Source organism: Pleurodeles waltl, chromosome 1_1, assembly GCF_031143425.1.
Source record: "Pleurodeles waltl isolate 20211129_DDA chromosome 1_1, aPleWal1.hap1.20221129, whole genome shotgun sequence".
Classification (NCBI taxonomy): Eukaryota; Metazoa; Chordata; class Amphibia; order Caudata; family Salamandridae; genus Pleurodeles; species Pleurodeles waltl.
This window is the reverse complement of record NC_090436.1, coordinates 621,153,029-621,174,790: the sequence shown is the minus strand read 5'-3', so window position 1 is coordinate 621,174,790 and position 21,762 is coordinate 621,153,029. Positions and strand designations below refer to the sequence as shown.

The 21,762-nt window shown below is 44.0% G+C and overlaps 1 protein-coding gene across 1 annotated transcript in view; it reads left to right on the top strand.

The window, feature by feature from the left end:
• REEP5 (receptor accessory protein 5) overlaps positions 1–9,217 on the top strand; it is a 119,647-nt gene extending 110,430 nt beyond the window's left edge. Inside the window, exon 5 of the mRNA XM_069226491.1 lies at positions 8,854–9,217. Within this exon, the coding sequence (XP_069082592.1) occupies positions 8,854–8,903 (50 nt within the window). The 3' untranslated portion in view covers positions 8,904–9,217. The remainder of the gene's footprint in view (positions 1–8,853) is intronic.
• Positions 9,218–21,762: the final 12,545 nt, after the last annotated feature.

Here is a 21,762-nt window from a genome sequence, read left to right as displayed (position 1 = left end):
AATGGGAACTCCTCACACAAGTCCTTCACCAGTACTTTCAAAGGTGGGGAGCACCACAAATAGATCTCTTCGCCACCGCAGAAAATTCAGAATACCAAAACTTTGCGTTCAGATACCCACACCCTCAGTCCAAGGGCAGTGGTCTGTGGATGGATTGGTCTGGGGTATTTGCTTACGCTTTTCTGCCTCTCCAACTCATTCCATCTCTAATTTGCAAAACTGAGACAAACTTGCAAACATTTTGTCATCCTCTCACCAAGGAAACAATAGTCCATAGACAGCAACATTTAAGTGGATCATTTTTACCAACTACTTTGTATAAATCCACAAGGTTTCTCATCATTTACTTTCCCTAAAAGTGTCAGATTAGTAATAACTACTTGAGATAGCTGAGCGTTATTAACTCCTTGTTGTAATATCTCGATGCTGAGGAGGAATCTGACAAAGGGGAATGTCTGTTTGCACAATGATCCTTGTAGCACCCACATGTGCATGTCAACCTTGGTTCACAACACTTCTGGATCTGTCTGTAGGTCCTCATGAGAAACTCCCCAACAGGCCGGACTTTCTTCCTCAAAGTCCAGGTCAGATCAGACATCCAGATCCCAAGACACTCAACCTTGCAATATGGTTCCTGAAGTCATAGAGTTCAGTTACTTAAATCTTCCACCAGAATGCATGGATGTTCTTAAGGAGGCACGTAAATCACGTAAACCTACAACTAGGTAGTGTTATGCTGCTAAATGAAAACGTTTTGTATGCTACTGTCGACCCAAACACATTGGCCCACTCAAAACCTCAGTCCAAGACATGGTTTGCTATCTGCTGCGTTTGCAAAATGCAAACTTAGCAAAACGGGCAACACGTCTTTTTATTTAGAATTAAGGTTATCAAAGCCTTCATGGAAGGTCTTAAGAGTAATTCCACCCAGGGTTCCCCCAGCTCCATCCTGGAACCTTAATGTACTTACTAGGCTCATGGGTCCACCTTTTGAGTCTATGCATGCATGCCTGTTACAATTCCTCTAATGGAAGGTAGCCTTTGTAGTAGCTATCACTTTTTTAAGAAGCGTAAGTGAACTCCAGGCTCTAACTTTAGAAGAACCATTCTTCCAGTTACACAGAGACCGATTAGTTCTTTGAACAAACCCTAAATTCCTTCCAAAAGTAGTTTCACAATTCCACATCAACCAGTCAAATGAGTTACCAGTCTTTTTCCCACAACCAAACTCAGTTGCTGAGAGCACTCGTCACATGCTAGATGTTAAAAGGGATCTTATGTATTATATTGACTGGACCTAACATTTTAGGAAATACAAAAAACTTTTTGTAGCATTTTCAAAGCCTCATAAAGGAAACCCAGTATCAAATAATAGTATAGCCAGATGGTTAGTCGAGTGTATTAAAACTCGTTATGCCAAAGCCAAAAGGCTCTTACCCCCAAAACACAGAGCCCATGTGCAGTATCACCGAGAGGAGTCACTCGATCTTATGACTCAAAGATTCTTCAAACAACTAGATGGTGGACTTATGCAAAGCATGTGAATCTACAGCACTATATGCCACAAACAGATGTCTACTGGGTAAGTAACTTTTTCCTTCTCACTCTTTTTCCTCTTTCTATGTGTGCTGCATTCTGCAGCACACATAGAAAGAGGAAAACTCGATTAATGATTGTTTATGTGCAGGAAGGGGAGACCCTTCCTGCACATAAACAATCATCCCTGCAACGCAGGCACCCTCGCACCATGTCACAAGGGTCCCTGTGGTGGCACTAGGCAGCAGTTTGTGCACCAGCACAAAGGAAAGTTCAGGGATGTGTTGTATTCCTGTAACTACGACGCACCCCTGCACTTTCGAAATGGCTCAGTGCAGCAACCTGACTTGTAGCACCACACTATAATTTCCTTGTAAATGAGGCCCTTAGTTTCTGATTGTCACTAAGCTCCATAGTTATATGGTGACAACTGTGACATGGCAGTTGTAAACCGAATCAAGAACAGTGCGCACAAAAGTTAGTGGGTGCAATTTGACAAAACAAATCCTTGAAATAATCTGTATTCTAGTGGGAGTTTCAAGCAGTGCATGTCTCAGTCAGAAGAGGCTCTTGTAGGGACTTCACTTTTCCTGTTACAAGATGGTTCTTTTTCTTCGGTGGTGTGGTTGCTGAATGAGTATTTTCTTATTTTGATCAGTTCAAGACTTCCATCACAGGAAAAAGAAAGTAGTCTGTGGCCCTGTTCAAATGAGAGCCAATTATGTAGGGTTTTTTCCCCCTCTGCCAACTTCAGGGTTCTTGCATTGTGGTCTGCTTTCTAGGGCAATGTGCTGGTTTGTAGTTGTTTTGGTTTTTACTAACGATATGAGTAGTGTTGGATTTGTGGGAGTGTGTGAGAAAGACAGCCCTTTTCAAGGAAGGTAGAGCTCTGGTGTAAACCGAGCTACCCTCCTCATCCTGGGCATCTGCTTTAATACATTAAATGCTGGTGACGTTACCGCCTGGCCAACTGCTGCCACCAGTTCCCATAGGAAGCTTTTTGTTGTCTTTATGCCTGTTTTTTTTTTTTTTAATTACCCATCCCGTCTCTTGGCGTATGGTGCTTTGGCAGCTCTACTTGGGAGGATTGGGTAGCTGTCGGTAGAGCTTTGTCCAACGGCAAAAGCTGTACACGGTTCTCTGCCTTCTCATCACACAACACTGGAGGGATGGATGGGTCAGTATAATCTCTGCCCCTTGAGGCCTGCTTAAAGCGCCCCCTGCTCCAAGTCCGTGCACATGTGATCACCTGCTGGCAGAGAGAGGCATCATTTCCAGTGCCGAAGCAGCAACCTCTGCGCTGCCCTGTCGTTGGCTTTTGCACTGTAGTAACCACTTTTCATGGCCGTTGTAGATATTTTTACAAATCCCTAGATAATAGGATGTTCGATGGCATCTGTCGCTGTAGATACGCATGTTCTGCAATAGCTCGCCACAAGTTGTTTTTCTTCGAAGAAGTCTTTCGAGTCACGGGACCGAGTGACTCCTCCTTTTGTCTCCATTGCGCATGGGCGTCGACTCTATCCTCGATTGTTTTTTTTCCGCCATCGGGTTCGGACGTGTTCCTGTCGCTCCGAGTTTCGGAACGGAAAATTAGCTAATTTCAGAAGATTTTCGTCGGTATTGTTGCGTTCGGGATCGGCGTACTTACATTCAACACCGCATCGAAGATCGAAGAGCTCCGGTGCCCTTCGGGGTAGTTTTTCGATCCTCCGTCGGGGCCTGGTCGGCCCGACCGCGTGCTGAAGAACGCCGATGGAACGGACCCCGTTTCGTTTCTGCCCCAAATGCCACAATAAATACCCCTACACAGACCAACACTTGCTCTGCAACCTGTGCCTGTCACCTGAGCACAGCAAAGACACCTGCGAGGCCTGTCGTGCGTTCCGGTCCCGAAAAACACTCCGAGACCGTCGAGCCAGAAGACTTCAGATGGCGTCCGCACCGACAGCCCAACGGGAGTTCGAGGAACAGGAAGAGGAAGGTACCTTCTCGATCCAAGACTCAGACTCCGAAGGATTCGACGATACACAAACCGTGAGTAAGACGTCGAAAACCACACAGAGAAACATTTACAAGGCCCAGGGGACGCCACTGCCACCAGGCCATGGCTCGACCCATAAATTCGGTGACCGACCGTCGGCACCGAAAAAGGCCCAAACAGTGCCGAGGTCGTCCGACTCCGGTCGAGACACCGGCACGCAGCCTTCTCGGGACCGAGAAAGTGCTGGAGACAAGCCTCGACACCGTGATGCCGGTGCGGACACGGCTCGACGCCGAGACAGCGGCACCGAAACAGATCGACGCCGAGAGGTTTCGGCCCCGAAAAGGAAAAAAGTCACCTCGGAGCCGAAAAAACACGCAGACAAAGTTTCGATGCCGAAACAAACTGCAAGCGACCCAGCTTCAGGCTCTTATACAGAAGAGCACTCGCTAACCTCCCAAATGCAGAAGCATAGGTTTGAGGAAGAGCTACAAGCAACTGATGTGGACCATACGCAAAAGCGTATCTTCATTCAGCAGGGGACAGGAAAAATAAGCACCCTTCCCCCCATTAGGAGAAAGAGGAGGTTGGAGTTCCAGACGGAACAAACACCACAACCAAAGGTGGTGAAAAGAGTTACACCACCACCCTCTCCTCCGCCCGTGATTGACGTTTCACCAGCACAAACTCCATCACACTCCCCAGCTCACACCACCATGAGCCAGGGTGACCAAGATCAGGACGCATGGGACCTATACGACGCCCCAGTGTCAGATAACAGTCCGGAGGCATACCCTACGAAGCCATCTCCACCAGAAGACAGCACCGCGTACTCTCAAGTGGTGGCTAGAGCAGCACAATTTCACCACGTAAGCCTCCACTCAGAACAGGTCGAGGATGATTTCTTATTCAACACACTCTCCTCCACCCACAGCTCATACCAAAGCCTGCCTATGCTCCCTGGTATGCTCCGGCACGCAAAAGACATCTTTAAGGAGCCGGTTAAAAGTAGGGCAATCACACCAAGGGTAGAAAAAAAGTATAAGCCGCCTCCTACGGACCCGGTTTTCATCACTACACAGCTGCCACCAGACTCTGTCGTTGTAGGAGCAGCTAGGAAAAGGGCCAACTCTCACACATCTGGAGATGCACCACCCCCAGATAAAGAAAGCCGCAAGTTTGATGCAGCTGGTAAAAGAGTCGCAGCACAAGCTGCAAACCAGTGGCGCATCGCGAACTCCCAGGCACTACTTGCGCGCTATGACAGAGCCCACTGGGTCGAGATGCAACATCTCATTGAACATCTGCCCAAGGACTTACAAAATAGGGCAAAACAAGTGGTTGAGGAGGGACAGGCCATCTCCAACAACCAGATCCGCTCCTCCATGGACGCTGCAGATACAGCTGCACGGACAATTAATACATCTGTAACTATCAGAAGGCATGCATGGCTCCGAACGTCTGGATTTAAACCAGAGATTCAACAAGCAGTTCTCAATATGCCTTTTAATGAAAAAGAACTGTTCGGTCCAGAAGTGGACACAGCGATTGAGAAACTCAAAAAAGATACGGACACTGCCAAAGCCATGGGCGCACTCTACTCCCCGCAGAGCAGAGGGAATTACAGCACATTCCGTAAAACGCCCTTTCGAGGGGGGTTTCGGGGTCAAAGCACACAAGCCAGCACCTCACAAGCCACACCGTCCAGTTACCAGGGACAGTATAGAGGAGGTTTTCGGGGACAATATAGAGGAGGGCAATTCCCTAGAAATAGAGGAAGATTCCAAAGCCCCAAAACCCCTACTACTAAACAGTGACTCACATGTCACTCACCCCCTCCACACAACACCAGTGGGGGGACGAATAGGTCATTATTACAAAGCATGGGAGAAAATCACTACAGACACTTGGGTTCTAGCAATTATCCAACATGGTTATTGCATAGAATTTCTACAATTCCCTCCAAACATACCACCAAAAGCACAAAATTTAACAACACACCATTCCAATCTCCTGGAGATAGAAGTGCAGGCACTATTGCAAAAAAATGCAATCGAATTAGTGCCAAACACACAAATAAACACAGGAGTTTACTCACTGTACTTTCTGATACCAAAGAAGGACAAAACACTGAGACCAATCCTAGACCTCAGAGTAGTGAACACTTTCATCAAATCAGACCACTTCCACATGGTCACACTACAAGAAGTATTGCCATTGCTAAAGCTGCACGACTACATGGCAACTTTAGACCTCAAGGATGCTTATTTCCATATACCAATACACCCATCGCACAGGAAATACCTAAGGTTTGTATTCAAAGGAATACATTACCAATTCAAGGTACTGCCTTTCGGATTAACAACCGCACCAAGAGTCTTTACCAAATGTCTAGCGGTAGTCGCAGCACACATAAGAAGGCAGCAGATACATGTGTTCCCATATCTACACGACTGGCTAATCAAGGCCCATTCGTTAATAGAGTGCTCAAATCACACAAATCATATCATACAAACCCTCTTCAAACTAGGGTTCACCGTCAATTTCACAAAATCCAAAATTCTGCCACGCAAGGTACAACAATACCTGGGAGCCATAATAGACACATCAAAAGGAGTAGCCACTCCAAGTCCACAAAGAATTCAAAATTTCAACACCATCATACAACGCATGTATCCAACACAAAAGATACAAGCAAAGATGGTATTACAACTCCTAGGCATGATGTCATCATGCATAGCCATTGTCCCAAACGCAAGACTGCACATGAGGCCCTTACAACAATGCCTAGCATCACAGTGGTCTCAAGCACAGGGTCACCTTCTAGATCTGGTGTTAATAGACCGCCAAACTTACCTCTCGCTTCTGTGGTGGAACAACATAAATTTAAACAAGGGGCGGCCTTTCCAAGACCCAGTGCCACAATACGTAATAACAGATGCTTCCATGACAGGGTGGGGAGCACACCTCGATCAACACAGCATACAAGGACAATGGAACGTACATCAAACAAGACTGCATATCAATCACCTAGAACTTCTAGCAGTTTTTCAAGCACTAAAAGCTTTCCAACCAATAATAGTTCACAAATACATTCTCGTCAAAACAGACAACATGACAACAATGTATTATCTAAACAAGCAGGGGGGGACGCACTCCACGCAGTTAAGCCTGCTAGCACAAAAAATTTGGCATTGGGCAATTCACAACCAAATTCGCCTAATTGCACAGTTTATACCAGGGATACAAAATCAACTCGCAGACAATCTCTCTCGAGATCACCAACAGGTCCACGAATGGGAAATTCACCCCCAAATTCTGAACACTTATTTCAAACTCTGGGGAACACCTCAGATAGACTTGTTTGCGACAAGGGAGAACGCAAAATGCCAAAACTTCGCATCCAGATACCCACACAAACAATCCCAAGGCAATGCCCTATGGATGAACTGGTCAGGGATATTTGCTTACGCTTTTCCTCCTCTCCCTCTCCTTCCTTACCTGGTAAACAAACTCAGTCAAAGCAAACTCAAACTCATATTGATAGCACCAACTTGGGCAAGGCAACCCTGGTACACAACACTGCTAGACCTATCAGTGCTACCCTGCATCAAATTGCCCAACAGGCCAGATCTGTTGACACAGCACAACCAAAAGATCAGACACCCAGATCCAGCATCGCTGAATCTAGCAATCTGGCTCCCGAAATCCTAGAATTCGGGCACTTACAACTTACCCAAGAATGTATGGAAGTCATAAAACAAGCAAGAAGGCCATCCACCAGGCACTGCTATGCAAGTAAATGGAAGAGGTTTGTTTGCTACTGCCATATTAATCAAATACAACCATTACACACAACTCCAGAACAGGTAGTGGGTTACTTGCTTCACTTACAAAAATCTAACCTAGCTTTCTCTTCCATTAAGATTCACCTTGCAGCAATATCTGCATACCTGCAAACTACCTATTCAACTTCCCTATATAAAATACCAGTCATTAAAGCATTCATGGAGGGCCTTAGGAGAATTATACCACCAAGAACACTACCTGTTCCTTCATGGAACCTAAATGTTGTCCTAACTAGACTTATGGGTCCACCTTTTGAACCCATGCACTCCTGCGACATACAGTTCCTAACCTGGAAGGTGGCATTTCGCATCGCCATTACTTCCCTAAGAAGAGTAAGCGAGATTCAGGCGTTTACTATACAGGAACCTTTTATACAACTACACAAAAATAAAGTCGTCCTAAGGACCAATCCAAAATTTTTGCCAAAGGTTATTTCACCGTTCCATCTCAATCAAACAGTGGAACTTCCAGTGTTCTTTCCACAGCCAGATACCGTAGCTGAAAGGGCACTACATACATTAGATGTCAAAAGAGCATTAATGTATTACATTGACAGAACAAAAAACATCAGAAAAACTAAACAACTCTTTATTGCATTTCAAAAACCTCACGCAGGAAACCCAATTTCAAAACAAGGTATAGCTAGATGGATAGTTAAATGCATCCAAATCTGCTACCTTAAAGCTAAACGACAGCTGCCCATTACACCAAGGGCACACTCAACCAGAAAGAAAGGTGCTACCATGGCCTTTCTAGGAAACATCCCAATGCAAGAAATATGTAAGGCAGCCACATGGTCTACGCCTCACACATTCACCAAGCACTACTGTGTAGACGTGTTATCCGCACAACAAGCCACAGTAGGTCAAGCCGTATTAAGGACATTATTTCAGACTACTTCCACTCCTACAGGCTGATCCACCGCTTTTGGGGAAATAACTGCTTACTAGTCTATGCAGAACATGCGTATCTACAGCGACAGATGCCATCGAACTGAAAATGTCACTTACCCAGTGTACATCTGTTCGTGGCATCAGTCGCAGTAGATTCGCATGTGCCCACCCGCCTCCCCGGGAGCCTGTAGCAGTTTGGAAGTTACCTTCAATTATTTATATATGTATCATCTCAACCTTAAATAGGTGCATACTTAGTCACTCCATTGCATGGGCACTATTACTACAATTCAACTCCTACCTCACCCTCTGCGGGGAAAAACAATCGAGGATAGAGTCGACGCCCATGCGCAATGGAGACAAAAGGAGGAGTCACTCGGTCCCGTGACTCGAAAGACTTCTTCGAAGAAAAACAACTTGTGGCGAGCTATTGCAGAACATGCGAATCTACTGCGACTGATGCCACGAACAGATGTACACTGGGTAAGTGACATTTTCATTACTTTTCAATTTGCAGAAAATTATTACTAATGCCCTTATTCGATTGCAGTAAAATGACATCACTGACCCCTTTTCCCTTTTTTTCGACAGTTAAGCGGGCTACCGTTAACCTGTTGAGTGAGGAGAAAAAAAGCACCTAAACGATCGACCAGAATTGAAGATGCCATCGCTCTTGTGACACAATCATGTTCTCGGGAATGTCCCCGTGTAGTCTTTTTAATAATGTTGCCTTGAAAACCGTTTTGATATGAAAACAAGATTGTGTTGTTTTGTGCTTACTTTTTTGATGTTGTCTGTGCAGAAAGTAAGCATTTTATTTAAATGCAATTCAACGAGAACTGTGTACAAAGTGTATTTAAACCGATTTTAGTCATCTCCGTGAAGGGAAGGAAAGCCTTATGTTGTTGTCTCACCCTGCACTATCTGCACTCGAATAAAATTGTGTGCCCTACGAGCTTTGCATTCACGGTTTATTTATGCTCTATGTAGGTAGTAATAAGTGATTTGTGTATTGGCATCTGGCCTGTACTGTTGTTTAGGTCTTGTATTAAAGACATGTGGCCACAGAACTGGTTAATTGTGAATTGTTTTTGTACGCCAAGGTTAAAAGAATTACCAGTGTCTCATCTCAAAAGAAGGAACAAACAGCTGGCCTCAAGTTTCTCTTGAATTGTGGCTTCACCTGCAAGACAATATCTGTTTTTAGCTGGTACAACTTCGTTGGCACGCTCAGTAAAACATAAGATGTGATTTTTCAACCGTTAGAAGTGGCATTTTATAGATCGCAATAGTTTAGTCAGGGTTTCTGATCACAAAACATTTATTGGCCTCTCTACAACATTGTCCCCTATTTAGTAAGTGTGAGCCCTCTCTGCTCCTTATGATATAATTGCCCACAGTCTTATGGACAAATAAGCTTTCCTTCATGGTAAGCTTTCCTTCCTTAATTGTGTTTTCCCAAAGCTGGATTTTAGTGCATCTTTATTCATACTGCATCCCACTTGCACTATTTTGATGCATCCTAATGCACGCTGTATTGTACTTGCGTTATTTCAATGTACCTTTGTGCAAGCTGTATCCCACTTGAATTATTTTGAAGCATCTTTATGCAAACTATATTCCACTTGGTCAATTTTTCTTGCGCTGTGTACTGCAGTATGCTTTTCATCTGAAAGGTGCAGGTCACCCATCGTGGGCTCACTTGAGTATAAGATGAATGGAAAAGACCATAAAAACATCCATGCAGTACACACTTATGTTACATCTCTTGTGCATTTTATTGAATTCATTATCGGCTCAGAATACAACATAGTTGAAACAAATTATTCTTGGGAAAGATCCCTCATGTTTTTTTAGATGTTGGTTTATTGTGACCCAGTGTTAATGCCAGGTTTACCATTCATCAGTACTCACATTGCCACATCTATCAAAGCACAGAGTTGATTTTAGTACTCAGTAGTTCAGTTTCTTCCACAGGTTTACATTCTGATGTTGGTAATCTGAAGAATCCCCATTTAGCGCCTGTATATTTGGTGCTTTTGTTTCATTGGCAGATTTGGCCTGAGGTCTGGGCACACTAGACACCAGTTTGAGGTTCCCTTGGTTAACCATCAGTCATTACATAATAGATACCTGATACCATGGCTGTTGTCTGATGCTGGTCGTTGTATTACTTGACAGAAGATGTCACATGAAAAGTAAAATATGATCAGTTGTGTGTCTGTACAATATCCTGCATACATGGTTTTAATGCGGGACACCAAGGCATCATTTACTTATGCTGAACAGTAGTAGATATGGAAATTGCTGTTTGACATTAAAGATCTTGATCATTGTGGCTGTCAATTTGTAGTGAGTCCTATGCAAATTCCAACACAGGGCCAATATATTAATCATTTCTTTGTACTCACTTGTACTGAGGACCATTGTTCTGCTCTACAGTAACTAGCTTCTAGTGTGCCCTATAGTATTTCTTCGGTGCTATCAAGAAATGCACCAGTGGGTGATGTTTGATCTGTTGCCAACCTGTACAGGACATTAATGGTGGAAGTTTGTGCTGATGCAAATTCATTAAATACTTGAAAGTGAGTTGGGGTAGAGAGGATGTGGTTGTGTGGAAAGGTGCAAAGGTATGATCGCTAGCATCGTAATAAGTATTCCTGCCTGAAACTTTCACCTGAAGTGGTATTTGATGTAGCCTAAAAGGAAACCTAAAGCCTGACGGATGTCTTGCCTAGCTGGAGCAGGATCATGGCGTATAAAGCCACAGTCAACGTTTTATAGGTATCACAACAAAGAGGCAAAAGACTGTTCACCACACAATGGCGAAAATATATACACATCAACTCACCGTTTCTTCACTAAGATATAGTTGTGCATTGCAACGTTTGTGTTTAATAGCAGTATTTGCCCTGTTTCCTACTGCACTGGTTAATGTGTTTTCCTTCACCTGGAACACTTGCCTATCCTACTGCACAACACTTCCTTAAATATAACTAAACTCTCTCAGTGCACTGTATGGACCCTAGATAAGCTGAATGTTGGAATGTTATTATACAGTGCAGTCTTGTGCTTTGTACCAAAAAGTTTTACGTCGGTAAATAAAAGGTGTAAGCTTCTACCAAAGCCGTGGGCCTTGTATTTTATATCCTTATTTGGTAATAACAATAAATACATGTTTTATTGTCAACCACTAAGTGGTTGGATTATTTCAGTGCGTTTTGAGTTGAGGCAAACCCATTTATTTCGTGTTTGTGCTTTCATCCTGTGTAAACGCATTTTCTTTTGGGCATTTAGGGCCATATGTACGAACACATTTTCCCATAGACACAGAATGGGCAAAACTGCTTGCTACATCTGGCCCTTAGTCGCTAGGAACATCGTTGCACAGTTACCATCCACTGTATCCTATAGGAAATGGACAGGAAAAATCTTAATGTTCTTAGCTCACCACCACCACCACCCCCACCAACCTTCTGGGAACACTGTACATACAGGTTCGAGGACCTCAACACACTTTGCACAATGCAAAATCTGTTAAATTAAAGCTGGTGCATGTACTGTCCACTTCAGGTAGCATACCCTCATAAAGTGGGCAATTCTCCCTAGAATCCCTTTCTGTAGTGGAAATCTGTTAAAGTTGAATGTTGTGCATAACACCTGCAGTGTATTGGTATGTTGTGTTTTTTTTCCCCTGGAGGCAGAAATGTGGACGTCAACTACAATGGTGTGTTGTGAATCCATCAATGAGTGTTGCATTGTCCACAATAACCCATATCTCAGTGCCATCTTCAGGCCGCTGTCGGAAACACGCTCTAAATGTCCAAGAATGATAAATGAACAAGCGAGGAGGTCTAATAAAGAATGATTTTCACTTTTTGTTTAGTTTAGACTGGTTTTAGACATTTTAATTTCTCCAAATAGAAAAACTCTTTTTTTTTTTTTTTTTTTTTTTTTCCCCCTCTTGCAATAAATAAAAAAATAAGGTGTTTTAATGAAATACTTTGGAGAGGAGGCTCTTAGGCTGTGCATCTACAAGAGCTTTGAAACAATGGGCTGCCTCAGCGGTTGAATGCAAAGGGTTCAAAATCGGAGCACTCGGCTGTCCAGCAGCAGAGTACTTGGGAACACTTAAATAATTCGATGATGATGATTTTTCTGCTGATACATCTTAGGATTCACTATCAAGCATTCCTCTAGTTACCTATTAAAATATTTTGATTTCACAATAGGACATCTAAGTGGATCATTTCAAGTTTTTCACAGCAGAGTGCGAGAAGTAAAGCCTTGTAGAGATGGTTACTCGGCAGCAGCGTGTGATGCTCAGTTGGGAGATGAGAGAATATGAGGTCTAGACGTGGGATACAAGATGTGCATGGGTCGGTTGTGGCTCCCCTTCCCTGATTGAACGGGCTGCAGTATTGTGGTCTCTTCCGTTCTAACTACTGTGGCATGAGGTCTTTTATGAATGGCCCTGGCTTTTGCTGCAAATGTGACGATCACATGACCAGTGTTGTCCTTTCTTCCATCCGATAACTGGGTATTGTTCTTGTCTCTAGTGTATATCATCATTCCACCTCATCTTCTGTTATCTTCTTCCCCTTCATCCTGTGGTTATTGCCTACTGAACTGCACAGGTCGTTAGCCTGGCTTGCTCTTGCCTTCGCTGTGCTTGGAACCCACAGCTCTGATGCTAGTGACCCTGCATTCAATCGAGGGATTTGAGGCTTAAGAGTGGATTGGTTCTTTTCTATATTCCCCCAATTCCCTTCCTTTTTGACTTCACCCTCTGGCTTAGCCATGTCTGCTTGATGACCATTTTTTCACATACCCTGAATCTCCAAACATGACACAGTACATTGTATAGCTGTTCTGTTTTAGGTTTGAACCAATAATAACTAATAAATCCCACTCGAAGGAAAATTGCCTTTATAACTGTAAACACCTGCACATGTACTTCATAAAATCACATTCAAATAAAGTGAAGGAGAATGTGTCATTTTGTATGCCTTCCTGTAGGGGCGTCACAGTGTATGTGTGTAGTGGTCTAAGATTAGGCTGCTTGCGTTTTTTGGATGTTCAGGATGCCACTAAAATATTATTCAATTTTCTTTTTGTTTCTTCCAGTCGTATGTGCTTGGATTAAGTGCAGGGTTTAGAAGCAGGTTTTAGGTCTGATCTAATTAAACACTAAAGAGAAGTTGGGAGTATTGACATACGTGATCTTTTGGCAGTGTTCAATTCTGTCACTCACTGAGGAAATAGCTGGCTCGTAGGAACTTGGCCAATATGTAATTACATTTTGCCAAAGAGTCAGAATGGGTAAAACCCTTTGATATGTCTGGCCCTCTTGATAGCAGGCACCCCAGGCTTTAAACATTCAGTGCAAGCTGTAACAACGGGTGCCGGTGTTTAAAACAAACAAGACAAAAAATTATTACGATGTGCATGAGACACTGGTGAAAGCATGACATAAGACATTCAACATACTGACGCAGCAGCATAACAAAAATTCATAGCTGCAAGGTGTCCCATTGCCATGTGACGCGTTATCTAATCCTGGCTTTTTAGTCCACTGCATTTTACTTCTAGGGTTTTGAGCACATGTATACAATGCTAACAACAAAACTTCAAGACCCAGACAGAATACAATATGATGTTGGTTATAAAGACAGAACAGGTGTGTAACAAAGGCCTACGCGCTCAAGGGGGCACCCTTAGCACACCACCTGGCCCGAGTGAGTCCAGACGAGAGGCCCCTCTGTTCTTTGCGGGTGGGGGCAATCCAGTTTCGTTACTCAACTGAGACATGACGGACTTAAAGGGCGACACTTGGCAGTTATATCTACTACATAGCAGCAGCACCACTTTCATGTAGTCGGGCAAAGAGTACATAAAAGTACTGGAAAATATGCTGAAAGCATCTTGTTTCAGTGGTTTTCGAATGCAGGGCAACAAATTAATCTGGTGCATCTGAAATTTTTAATGTTCTGCAAGGCACAATGCTATTGGTAGGGTTGACAACCCTTAACATTTAATAACGAGACAGTAAATGACTCCTCCGACTGTCCATGAACGTGTGTCAAAAACACATTCGATACAACATTTTCTTAATCTACCAATAGGCCTATAAACTAGACAAAGTAGAGAGAGAGAGAGTATGGGAGGTAATGAGATGTGTGAGAGCATGTGCCCGACTATGTTTAGCACAGCCTACTATTAGTCCATTGGACTCTGCCCAATTAGTGATAGAGTTTATTGCTACACAGACATGTATTGAGGCACAGCCTACTGAATATAAAAGTCAATGTTAGGGACCAAGAACCTCTTCTTGATAACTTGTGTAAGTTCCTCCCTTGGTCTTCCCAATCCAGGGATGTCTTCCCTCTCTCTGAACGACCACTCTGCTTTAGGAGGCCCTCAAAAGGAAACCCAAGAAAGGACCTGATTACTATGATGACAATCTCTTATCCCATGTGCCACCACCACCAATAGTGTTTTTCTGCTGGTTTGTGCGGTATATGCCTTCATTCACTCTCTCCTGGTTGCATGTGTTTTAAAACCAAAACAAACACCATGTTCCCGTTAATATTGGTAACTTGTGCCATGTGTGCCCCACCAAAATGAGTGCGCGCCTGTGTGCACTTGCTGCTAGCCATAACCTATTTCCTGGGCCATGGCATAGGGACCCGGGGCATCCTGTTCACTCTTGGATGCTGGATGTGGTAGCACTCTACGGCTCCCATTTGGTCTCCGCCGCCTTCTTCCTGCTTCGTTTGGGAATGAACTGAGTGCTTCTCCCTGGATGGAACTTCCTCTGACGTCTCTTGCTTGCTCTCTGAGGTTATTTGACTCGTTGGTCATCCACGGCTCAGCTTCTCCTCGTCTTGCGAAGGCAAATGCAGCGACTTGCTTCGCGTCATATTCTCCTCCCTGCCTTCTTTTCCCTGAGTCTCCTCCGAGTTGTGCGTGCCACTATCTTCACTCCTGCCCTCCAATGACCTATAGGCTTCGTGGTCTCCCAATTTGAACAGGCAGGGTGTGTGGTATTCTCCTAGCCTCCTCCCCTTTTAAGACTGCTGCGCTGTTCATCCATGCCATTGGTCTAGGTGATCCCATAAACCTCACAATCCCCTTGGGCCATCCCAACTAAACGGCTTGCCTTCCATCCTTTCTGCATCTGGTTGTGACAGTTTTTGGCATCTACTCCTGTTTCTCTGTGCTTTTCCAAGGCCATAGACAGCCGTTTCTGTGAGGGGCGAGGAGGGCATCGATGAAGTTGGATGCTGGCAAGACGATAGGGAAGGGTTGGAAACACCAGTGTGATATATATATATATATATATTGCCAAAAAATGTTTGTGGGATGGAGGCAGGTGCTTGCAACATCTGTTGAGCTGGCGTAATCTGTAATGAAGCAATATGGCACCTCTTAAAAAGGCCACATATTCCAGTGAATCACTAAGAAAATTGTATTCGATGGCATGTGTGGTTGTAGATACACATGCTTTGCATCAGTCCGCCATCTAGTATCGGGTCCGGAGTGTTGCAAGTTGTTTGCGTTCCAAGAATCTTTTTGAGTCACGAGATCGAGTGACTCCTCCTCTCTGTGATACTGCGCATGGGCATAGAGTTCTTTTCCATCTTTCTTTCAATGACGGTACTGAGTTTCAATTGTGTTTTCTCTATCTAACGCATTTGGCCTGAATTTCTATATCGGGGTTGGTTAGCTGCCCCTTGGGGCACCCACCTGGTGTTGAGATATGCAGGGCTGATGAAATGCACTCCATTTCGGTTTTGCCCTCCATGCCATTCAAAATTCCCACACAGCAATCAACATCTGGTGTGTAACTTCTGTTTGTCCCCGGATCACAGAGAAGAAGTTTGCAACGCCTGTCTTTTCGATCCAAAAAGAGCGCATCATTTGGAGATGGCATCGAAGACACCGGACAACAATCCTGAAATCTTCGGGGAAGAGCATGCGCAAGAGGAGATCGCACACAAAGAGGCTTTCTCCATAGGGGTTTCGGACTCTGATGTTTAATCCGATATTGAAAGCCAGCCTCTCACCTCAGCGCAACCTATGAGTACATGAGACCTAGCCTCGCACACAAAGACGCTACAAAAGCCCCAAAAACAGGTTGTTTGTCCACCACTGCCTTTGGGCCATGGTCCGATCTGAAAATGACATTCAGATGCCCCACCTTCAGTCTTGGTACCAAAAATAGCCAAGACTAAAAAGTATTCGGCATCTACCTCTGACTCAACACCATCTCATTCAGCTTTGGGATCGAGTCGAACCTCTGATCTGAGTGCTTCGGCTCCGAGCAAGAAGCCATCTACATCTGCGTCTGAGTCCAAAGCTTTGAGCCGAAACAAGACTTCTGCTTCAGACCTGAACATTCTGCATTCCTGATACTCTAGCTTTTCTCTTCGGATGCAGCGTTACCAGTGGAGTCAATTCTTGAAATGATGGGCGCTCGTCAGCGCCAGCTCCATTTTCAAAGGTGAACAGGTTGAATTAGTGCCTCTCCTCCTGTCCAAATTAAGAGGAAACTGACTTTTCGGGAGACTTTGGACACTGCTCCTCCACCTAAAAAGTTTTCCAGAGACAAGGACAAGGGTCAACTTCAACCTCAGCCTTCTCTGCCACTCTCTCCTGTCCTTCCTCTTACTCCTCCACCACCTTCACAATCTCCTCCACCTACTATTGAGCCACAATTTTCACCAGAAGGTTCACCATCTCCTCAAGAAGATGATTTGGGGCAAGGAGATGATTTGAGGAATATTCCACAAGACATAGACCCATGGGATTCATATGATCCAGACCCCATACTTCCAAATGACCTTGATTTATATCCTGCATGCTCTTCACCTGCTAAAGACGTAACATCATATCAGCAGGTCATAGCACGGACAGCTGCATATCATAATGTACAAATGTATTCTGACCCAATTGAGGAAGATTTTCTTTTTGACACACTACTACTCATAAAGAGTTTCTTCCCATGCTACCAGACATGCCTCAGTCATTTTCAAAGAGCCGGTTAGATCTAGGGTCATTACTCCAAGAGTTGACCAGAAGTATAAGGCGACCCCTACAGACTCGCTATATACATATTTGGTCACAAATTTCCCCCAACTCCATTGTTGTCAGCACAGAAACGTGCTAATAGTTAATCAAGGGGCAATACACCTCCCCCTGACAAAGAAAGCAAAAAACTAGATGCAGCAGGAAAGAGTAGCTGCACAAGCAGCCAATTATTGGCGTATTGCCAATTCACAGGCACTACTAGCATGCTATTATTGGGCTCACTGGGATGAAATGGAATAGAAGACCTCCTCCAATATCTCCCAGAGGAGCATCGCAAAAAGGGACAAGAAATAGTTTCTGAGGGCCAAACTATTTCAAATAATGTCATTAGGTGTGCCACTGATGCAACTGATACTGCTGCAAGTGGTATTAATACCAGCATCATTGTTAGAAGGCATGCTTGGCTCAGATGTTCAGGTTTTAAACCTGAAACCCAACAGGCAGTTCTAAACATGCCTTTTGACAAAGAACATCTGTTTGGCATTGAGGTGGATACCACTATTGAAAAAAAAAAAAAAAAAAAAAGGATTCAGAAACTGCAAAGGCTCTGTGGGCCCTACTCACTACACCACAAAGGGGTAGTTTTCATCGCCAACAATTCAGGGGAGGTATCAAACCCTCATCTAATGAGCCGTCCACCGCACAAGCTAAACAAGGCACCCATTTCTCCCATAGAGGTTCATATAGGGGTGCTAATAATAAAGGCATAGGTAAGGCGTCCACCTCCAGAGGATTCACCTGTAATACATGCCAGTGACTACCTACACCTTCTACAGACACACCTCTTCAGTAGGGGGAAGATTAATGCAGTTTTACCAGCAATGGGTTAATATCCTCACAGACCAGTGGGTTCTATCAATTATCTGTCATGGTTACTTACTAGAACTCATGTCTACCCCTCCACATATCCCCCCCTCGCATTTACAGGCTTTCACAAGACCATTCTGATCATCTAAAAGAAGAGGTTTAATCCCTTCTTCTCAAAGGGGCTATAGCCAGTTTCCCTCTCACAACAAGGTCTAGGAGTATATTCCCTATACTTCCTTATACCAAAGAAGGATGGGTCACTAAGGCCAATTGTAGATCTCAAGCAACTCAATCTATACATTTTCTCAAGGCATTTCTATATGGTAACTCTCCAAGATGTCATTCTCCTATTACAACAAGGCAACTTCATGACCGCTCTACATCTAAAGGACGCATACTTTCCCATTCACCCAGCACACCGCAAATATCTAAGATTTGTTATTGCGGGGAAACATTATCAATTCAAAGTCTTCCCATTCGGGGTCACAACCGCTCCGAGAGTCTTCACATAATGTCTTGCAGTGGTTGCAGCATTTCTCAGAAGGCAACACATACATGTATTCCCTTACTTGGATGATTGGCTCATCAAAGCAAGTACCATCCAGCAGTGTCAGTAATACTCAGGCCACAGTAGACCTTCTCCACAGTCTAGGGCTCACATCAACTTTCTCCAATTCCACCTTCTATGTTTACAGATACAGCCCTAGTTGGGAGAAGTCCGCAGTACTCTGGCTGCTTTGGCAAATCCAAACCCTGCTCGAATTCAAGCTTTTCAGACTTTTCTTTCACAGCTACAACAAAACCAATCTTACCCAGTAAGAACACTGATGCAGTTATTTGGGATCATGGTGACATGTATTGCCATCTATCCCCATGCCAGATTACACATGACCCCCTTATAGCAGTGTCTGTCATCGGTGGTCTCAGTCACAGGGTCATCTTGAGGATCTAGTGTTGTTGGACCGCCAGACTCACCTCTCTCTGAAATGGTGGAATCCCACCAACCTTTTCCAAGGGGTGGCCCTTTCAAGACTCTGTACTTCAGATCACTCTGAATAAGGATGCATCACAGACAGATTGGGGAGCACATCTCAACAGCCTCATAATACAAGGGTTATCAGATCCAGTTCAGCAAACTTCTCACATCAAATACTTTGAGTTACAGGCAGTCTTTCCAGCACTCAAAGCTTTTCTACTTCTGCTCTCCTACAAAGTGTTTCAAGTCCGCAGAGACAACATGATAGCCATGTAATATCTGCAGAACGAGGGGGAGAACCGGTCTTCTCAGCTGTCCCTACTTGCTCAGACAATTTGGAAATGGGCAATTTGCCATCACATTCACTTACTGGCAGAGTATCTCCCAGGGATGGACAACCAATTTCCAGACCTCCTCAGTAGAATTCAGCAACAAGTCTGCGAATGGGAACTTCACCCCCAAGTACTTCATTAGTATTTTCAAAGGTGAGGGACACAAGAAATGGATCTCTTCGCTGCCGCAGAAAATTCAAAATGCCAAAACTTTGCAACAAGATTCCCACACCCTCAGTCCAAGGGCAATGCTCTACAAATGAATTTATCAGGGATATTTGCTTATGCTTTTCCACTTCTCCCACTCATTCCGTCTCTAGTTCACAAAATGAGACAAACATCACTCACTATGATCCTTGTAGCTCCCACATGGGCACGTCAACCTTGGGTCACAACCCTGCTGGATCGGTCAGTGGTTCCCCATGAGAAACTCCCCAACAGGCTATACCGTCTCACTCAGTCACTGTCAAATTAGACATCCAGATCCCAAGACACTCAATCTTGCGATATGGCTCCTGAGGTTATAGAATTCAGCAACTTGAATGTCCCCCTGAATGTATGGAAATGTTTAGAGAAGGACGTAAACCTACAACTAGACAGTGTTACGCTGCAAAATGGAAGTGTTTTGTTTGCTATTGTCAACCTAAATGCATTGATCCATTCAAAGCCTCTGCTCAGGACATTGTTACTTTTTACATGTACAGAAATCAAACTTAGCATATTCACCTATTGGACTTCATTTGGCAGCTATAGCTGCTTACCTTCAGAACAGACAACCTCTTTATTCAGGATTCCTGTCATAAAAGCCTTCATGGTAGGTCTCAAAAGAGTCATCCCTCCCAGGACTCCCCCCAGTCCTGTCGCGTGGGCTCTCATTATCCTAAATGAGACTACTGGATTTCCAGGTAGCAGGATCGTTCACGGTGTGGGGGACTGAGTCTGACCCACTTGGAATGACCTCTGTCACCCTAAATCCGGTTTTGCTCCGGCTAACTAGTAGTGCCTCATCTCTCCCAAGGGGAAGGGATGATTGGGCAGCCGAGCGCATGACATCTTTGGAACTTCTCAGGGAAGTCGTGGCCACTCTGATCCAAACCAGCTCTCTCATTTACAGTATGATCTCATATACAAATGACAAAGGCAGTTTAAGTTTTATATATTGTTTTAATAAAACGACTGCATTTTAGATATTAAGGCGTGAGCCGCAATAACCAGAACCATACAACACAGTAGGGTTGAAATAGTCACGAGGAGAGTGAAACATAAGAATAACGCTATCATGGTGTTAACAATTTCTACTCTCTCTCAGCTAGTTCTATTTTGAGCACAGCATGTTAAGCTTCTAACTTGCATTTCCGATTCCCTGGGAAGACATCAACCCTCATACCTGAGCAAAGGCCTGTGATCTGGTTCAGCATCTGCAACAAGGCAGTCAGCGTCTAGTTGTGGTTCCCTGGTCGGAATCTCCCTCTTGCATGTATTGGGACAAGGAAATGTTTTTATAACTAACATGTCAGCGTGATCACAAAATGTCCCTACACAAGAACGCCAAAGACTAAACTCCTACCACGTCTATCGGCAGTGTACCAGACTGTATCCTTGACTGAAGCACAGAGTGAACAGGAATGTGTTATTGAGAACTCCAGTGCTGAAGTAGGCTAAACAGTGTGATATAAAAAATAAAACAAGACCGTAGAACTGGTTATTTGAAAAATAACAGTACGAAGCCGAATAAAAAGCATCTAGAGCAAAGTGCACAAAGGCTCTAAGCTGAGAGCAAAGGAATAAAATACATCCAGGGCAAAGTGCACAAAGGCCTAAAGCCTGAAGCTAATGCGCAAAGGATACATAAAACTAACCACACTACAGTCACAACATGGAACTTAAATGTTGTCTTCACTAGGCTCATGGGTCCACCTTTTGAACCTATGCATTCTTGTTCCATGAAGTTCCTTTCCTGGAAGGTAGCCTTCTTGGTAGCTATCACTTTTGTAAGGGGTGTAAGTGAAATACAGGCTCTAACTTTAGAAGAACCATTTTTTCAATTACATAAGGATAAAGTAGTTCTTAGGACAAATCCTGAATTCCTTCCAAAAGTGGTTTCACCATTTCATTTTAATCAGTCAATTGAGTTACCTGTTTTTCTTTCCCCTACAACCAGACTCTGTTGCAGAGAGAGCTCTTCACACACTTTACGTTGAGAGCTCTTATGTATTATATCAACAGAACTAAACAGTTTAGGAAATCCAAACCGCTTTTTGTTGCATTCTCCATGCCTCACAAAGGCAATCC